The sequence below is a fragment of the Quercus suber genome, unplaced genomic scaffold (genome assembly GCF_002906115.3).
Source record: "Quercus suber isolate HL8 unplaced genomic scaffold, Cork oak 2.0 scaffold_1346, whole genome shotgun sequence".
Classification (NCBI taxonomy): Eukaryota; Viridiplantae; Streptophyta; class Magnoliopsida; order Fagales; family Fagaceae; genus Quercus; species Quercus suber.
Window position 1 is genome coordinate 11,375 of NW_027070729.1, and position 6,081 is coordinate 17,455.

General features: G+C 32.8%; 1 protein-coding gene across 1 annotated transcript in view; it reads right to left on the minus strand.

Annotated features, from left to right (window-relative positions):
- Positions 1–3,159: 3,159 nt before the first annotated feature.
- LOC112003845 (KH domain-containing protein At5g56140) overlaps positions 3,160–6,081 on the minus strand; it is an 8,263-nt gene continuing 5,341 nt past the window's right edge. Inside the window, exons 4-5 of the mRNA XM_065769756.1 lie at positions 3,924–4,109; positions 3,160–3,811 (exon numbers count right to left, since the gene is read on the minus strand). Of these exons, the coding sequence (XP_065625828.1) occupies positions 3,662–3,811; positions 3,924–4,109 (336 nt within the window). The 3' untranslated portion in view covers positions 3,160–3,661. The remainder of the gene's footprint in view (positions 3,812–3,923; positions 4,110–6,081) is intronic.

Below are 6,081 nucleotides of genomic sequence, written 5' to 3' on the forward strand. Positions count from 1 at the left end.
GAAAGAACGAGATAGGACAATGAAGACTATATAAAGAGGAGCGATTAAAGTAAAGGGGGGGGGGAGGAAAAGAAAGAAGAAAAAGGGCTCCTCGGCCATAAGCCGAGGAGCATCCCCCAGTTGTAAATAGTTCTAAGTATTTTCTAATAAAAGAAGAGAGTTCATGCTCACGGAACGCCGGCCAGCGTCTGAACCTTAAATCCAATCTCTAAAAATTTATTGTTTGGGCTTGTTGGGCTGAAAACCCGTTCATACTCTGGGTCCAAGCCAAATTAAGTCCCCACAGTAAGTATTATAATGTTTTTTTAAGAAAGTATTATAAGTTGTAGGATATAATTTTGTCATATGATTTATTATAAATACATTAAAATTATTAATATAAACCTAAGTAAACTCTATTACTACAGGTTTAAATAAAATTAAAATAATACTATGATTAAAATTCAGTTATAAAAAAAAAAAAAAATCAAAAATTTTTTTTTGAGGGGAATTTTAAAAAAATCAAAAAACTTAATAGGAGTTTCATTATTATTTAAATTATTGTATAGTTTATATGATATTTGGTTTTTGATTAAAACTTGGTCTTAAATGACATTATTTATGATGTAAAGTAATTGTTATTATGTATTTTTATTATTCAATTTAATTTAATTATTGAAATAATTTTTTACTTTATATATTATTCTTGATTCGTGTACCACACAATTATTATACTAGTTTCTTCATTATATATTATCAAAAGTACCAAACTACCAATTGAGTTACAAGACTATTTATATAACTAAACTATATATCAAGATAAAATTGTAAATAGATTTATTTTCAATTGCTTTTTGTCCAAGTTAAAAATCTTATCATGATTTTTTTTTTCTTTTGGTCCAGTTAAAAATTTTGATTGATTGAAAAATTTCAGAGTATCACATAGTATCTTTTATTAGTGGCCTAAAAAATCTGCCAGAATAACACTAATATCTTGACAGAAAATCATTTATTACAAATGAGATACTATTATCCAATATTGACAATATCCATTAATGTCAGCGAATGCTCCAAACTTAAAATATTGGTAAGGTCTAAGGTGTATCAAAAAAATATTGGTAAGGTTTTGAATAGTTCAAAAACAAGTCAAAGTTTTTGTCATTTTTCCTGGGAAGTNTGGCTTCATATTGATTTGTAGTGCCTGGAAATCTTAATTCCCTAGGTCTCATAGATATCTATATTGATGAAGATGGCGTATAGGCTTCTTGGGGTTTACCTTAAATAGCACGCATTATTTTTCAATATTAATGTCCACCTGTTGTCTTGATCTGTAGTAATGCTGTAATGTAGATGATTTTCATAGAGAAACTCACAGTTCAATGAACAGCGGAACCTGAATGTTCTTGAGTCTGACATTACATGTTAACAATGATGCGTTGCATCCATATAGATTTGCATTTCCCATCAAGTGATTAGAGGTTAAACATGTTTTGAAGCATGTATGAACCTACTATGCATTCACTGGATGTGATTTAGCCACTCTGATGCAAACTAATGACCCTCATGATAAATTTAAGTCAATGAGTTTGTTTTACTTTCGCAGAAGAGATGGATTGGGATAAAAATGGAATGGTGAACTTCAAAGAATTTCTTTTTGCATTCACTGGTTGGGTTGGAATTGATGACAATGAGGACGAGGAAGAAGGCGGAGAGAAGGTCTGAATTGATCAATATCTTTTGAGTCTCTCCATACATTGCTGATTATGATGCCTGGTATTGAAGCTTCTCAGGCTTTCGAAGTTCCTTCATGTTTGTTTTTCCAATAATTGCCATGTTGATATAAACATGTATAATTAAATCTCCATTACTTCCTTGAATTTGGAATGTATATAGTCAGGTATAGAACTCCATGCAACTGTTATCTGCTTCAGGATGAATTTGAAACGATTTCCTGCTGTCATGCATGAAGGAGAGCTAGTGAATGGAAGTTTTATTTTTATTATTTTTTTAATATTGTGACCAGAAATTTTCTTTTCTTTTTTTTTGGGGGTGGGGGGTGAGTCACACTGTGGATTTGCCTCCTCTTATAAGTTATAACACAATTTACTTATTGACCAACGTGCTTCACCATTTATAAAGTAGCACATCCTTTTTTTTCCCTTACAATACATGTTCGTGCATTGACTTAGCAGGTAAGGATTTTTGTTCCTATCACATTCATTTATATTCTTTAAACCTGATATTAATCAAGGGAGCAAACAATCTTTAATAATTTTTCATCAAATAAATTTCTAAAAGTTTCATGAAATTGCTATTATAAAATTTTAAAAATCACCAACCATTGTCAAAATTACAGAAGAATGTTGGAAAAATGGCAGCATCGGTTAATCGTCCGTGAAATTTTTGTATCTTCTTAGATATGATAAGCTGCCTTAAGGCCTTTCCTTTTCAATACAATATACTTCCGTAATTTTCCTAGCATATAAGGATGCTATATTAATAAAGTAAATAAACCACTTTTAATATATATATATATATATAGATATATTATTTGTTTCTTTTTCACTTAGTAAATCTCAAAAATTAATTAAGATAAACAAAACATTTCTAATAACACAATCAAGTTCTCTGTTTTGACATTCAAATATATGGTCTTTGCTTATTTGAGACTTCACACCATTTATTGTGTAGGCCCTAACTTATAACCCATTCCGGAGAGGAGATTTGAATCCTTGACAAAAAATTTGGCATCCAAAACGTCTTTGAATCGTAAATAATGTGACAAGTCGAGGAAAAAGTCTATGACCACAAATAGTAAATAATGTGACAAGTCTTGTTGGGATGACATAATGGAATCAGTGGCTGTGGATCCCATATCTTGCCCCTTCCCCTGGACCACAAGCCAAACACCACTGACAATCGGGGCTAAAAAGGTACAATAGTTGTTTCTGCAAACTATCAGGTACCAGCCAAAAGAGCGAGCATGATCACCAGTTAAACTTCGTTGCAAACTAAACACGTTTTCCTCGAATAACTAATACCAAATAATGCATCTAATTCCATAAATTAGACTCTTTAAGACATTCATTAAACAAGCAAGAAACAGCAATGCATCGGTCTGACAATTCTTAAAGAGTTGATGCTGCAAGATTGCATTAAAATGGAGGAAAAGCTATGGCAGACATCAAAAAATGCTTTATAATCAAATCTACGCACTACACTTGATAAATACAAAAACATTCCAACCCAGACCACACGCAACAAGATAGATCATTGTTTTTTTGCCTCACTTGTATACAAACCATACCTTCACTTCCCCAATAGATATCCCCATTACCATAAACAAAATCGCCATCACAAACTTATATTATAACCTAATAACATAAAGACAGCTTTGGAGGGGAAATGCCCCAACCAAACAACCTAAACGCAACACACACAAGCATAAACCCAGTACTTAATGTAGTCCTTTACTAAGTAACACTGTGTCTAAGCCTCCACCTAACAGAAGAGAAACACACTTGATATAGAAACAAGTTAGAACTGGCACACAGTAGTGCCAGTGCCCCGATAGCAGTTGGAGGCATTGGCTGGGACGGCAACACCTACAGCATGGGAATTGCTGTTTACTTGCAGAAACTAACACACTAGCTCCAAAAGCCTTTTAAGAATGGGGGATTCATTAGCCCCTGGTCTTTGCCCTCTTCATACCAAGGCTGTTGTGGAAGGGGGAAACTGAACCAGACATAGGAGAACCCTCCTCACGAAGTGTACCGTTGATCATTGCTAGCTCTCGTAGCTGCTGTTTCTTGTAGAAATCATGAGTTTCATCCTAAATAAGGAAAATAGAAAGAACCATATAAGCCCAGATTAATCCAAATAAGGCAAAATTAATTTCAACACGAATGAATAGGATTTACAAGAGGAGCAGAAGGAAAACTTACCACAGGCTTCAGTAAGTCTTCAAGTATCTCCCGTGCTTGCATTAGTCGAGCATCGATTATTTCAACTGGTAGTTCTGCCTCAACTAAAATATGGAGAGGTTCATTCAAATGCTCATACCCTGGTTTTCCCCTCATCATCTCTTCCTTTAAAACAGAAGCAACACAGCAATCAATATTTTGATATTTTCACAATACATGTGAAAAGCAGGAATCAGATCTCAAGTGGTGATACGGCATTAACAGCCTAAGCTCAGGCAGATATATTGCTAGAGATTGATCGAAAAAATAGGCAAGTGTGTCAACAAAGGATATTTGAAAGGGTAACGCTATGGCTATTAGAGGGAATCAAAATCCAGTTATATAAAAAGCACGTACGCTTTTTGGATAGGCAGTTTTCTGCAAAGAAAATAATTGCAATTATGCATAAATGAAATGATTAAGATAATAAATTGTAATTTCACTTGAAATATTGGCAAGTGCCACAAAAAACAAGCACTTTAGCAACTATGTGTCCATTTAGGATAGTTTATTTAGGCAGCTTAGTTTTAAAAGTGAAGCCCCTTCTAATAAGTGGTGTTTTTAATAAAGTACGCCTAGAAAAAAAAAAAAAAAAAAAAAAAAAAAAAAAAAAAAAAAAAAAAAAAAAAAAAAAAAAAAAAAAAAAAAAAAAAAAAAAAAAAAAAAAAAAAAAAAAAAAAAAAAAAAAAAAACAACGGAAATCTCACTAAGCAATTTGCAAGAGCTAGTAAGAACTAAGAACCCAAACGTGCCAATGGCCTCTATGTTTATTCCACTCTTGTGGTTGGTATACGTTGGATGTGGGGAAAAAAATTCTAGTCACATAAAATTTTTAACTAGGCTATAAACACAACAAATTACAAAATTTGCGAAGGCGGGTCATTTTGTATTTAGTGTAAAGTCGCTCTCACGTGAACCATTATTGATATCACTTTTATTTTACACTAATTACAACTACTTAACACCTTACCAATTGTGAAGAAAAAAAAAACTAATGAAATTTGATGTTAATAGACTTGTTGAAAATTTTTAAAAGTTTTTCCAAAACTGTTGAGATAGTATGTAATAATTGGTATATTTCAAAAAATTTCTAAATGATAGGTTCTTGTAAGAATGAGGATACACTAATCACAATTTGCCAGCTCGGTAGATAAAATTATGAAATTCTGTGTGTGACACACGTGCATGGGAAATTTCTAAGTTCTAACATATGTTTTTTGTTTTTATGAAAATTGAAAGAAAAGTCATGGTCAAGAGCAGTATAGCACACCATAATAGTAATATATTGTTGCCTTTATTTCTTTTCAAAAGGGTCAAATGGAACATTATGAACAATTCCAATATTAAAATAGGAAAACCAGCACCTTCTTTGCTTGTTCTCTAATTCAAAAATCAACATAGAAGATCCGGGAGATTCTTGACGAAATCTGTCGGATCTTGCTTTCCAAACTGTCAGATTTCTTTGAGGATTTCCTTCACTCTGACCCCAACCCCATCCTCCCTCATGGTCATGGGTTCCCATTTAAAAGTCTCACACCCTTTGTTCTTTTCTTCCACCTCATTTTCATTGTGCTTTTCTTCTTCTTCTTATATATCATCTCCTCCTTGTGTTTCTTCTCATTGGGTTCTTCTTGCTTTTGATATAACTCAAGAAAAACAATCATGGGTATGGCTGCAGAGGCTCAGTACCATGTTCTGGCTGTTGATGACAGCCTCCTTGACAGAAAGTTGATTGAAAGGCTCCTAAAAACCTCTTCTTATCATGGTAATTTCATATTCTTTTTGGTTTTTGAAAACCAAGTTTCTGTTTTGAATTAAGGTTGTGTTACAAAATCTAAACTTGGATTTTGATTGTTAATTAAGATTTGCTTTCTGGGTATGTTTCATTTATCACAGTTACTGCAGTGGATTCTGGTAGCAAGGCTTTAGAGTTTCTGGGCTTGCTTGAAGATGAACATAATGATGCACTTGCTCCCTCTGTTTCTCTAAATGATCATCACCAGGTACATGCTTATTTTATTTGGACTTGGTATCATATACATTTTTAGATACTGTAATGATTGATATGAACCATGAAATTGATCCAATTTCAATGGTTCTGAATTTTGATGGTTCTTTTAACTTATAATGATTTTTTTTT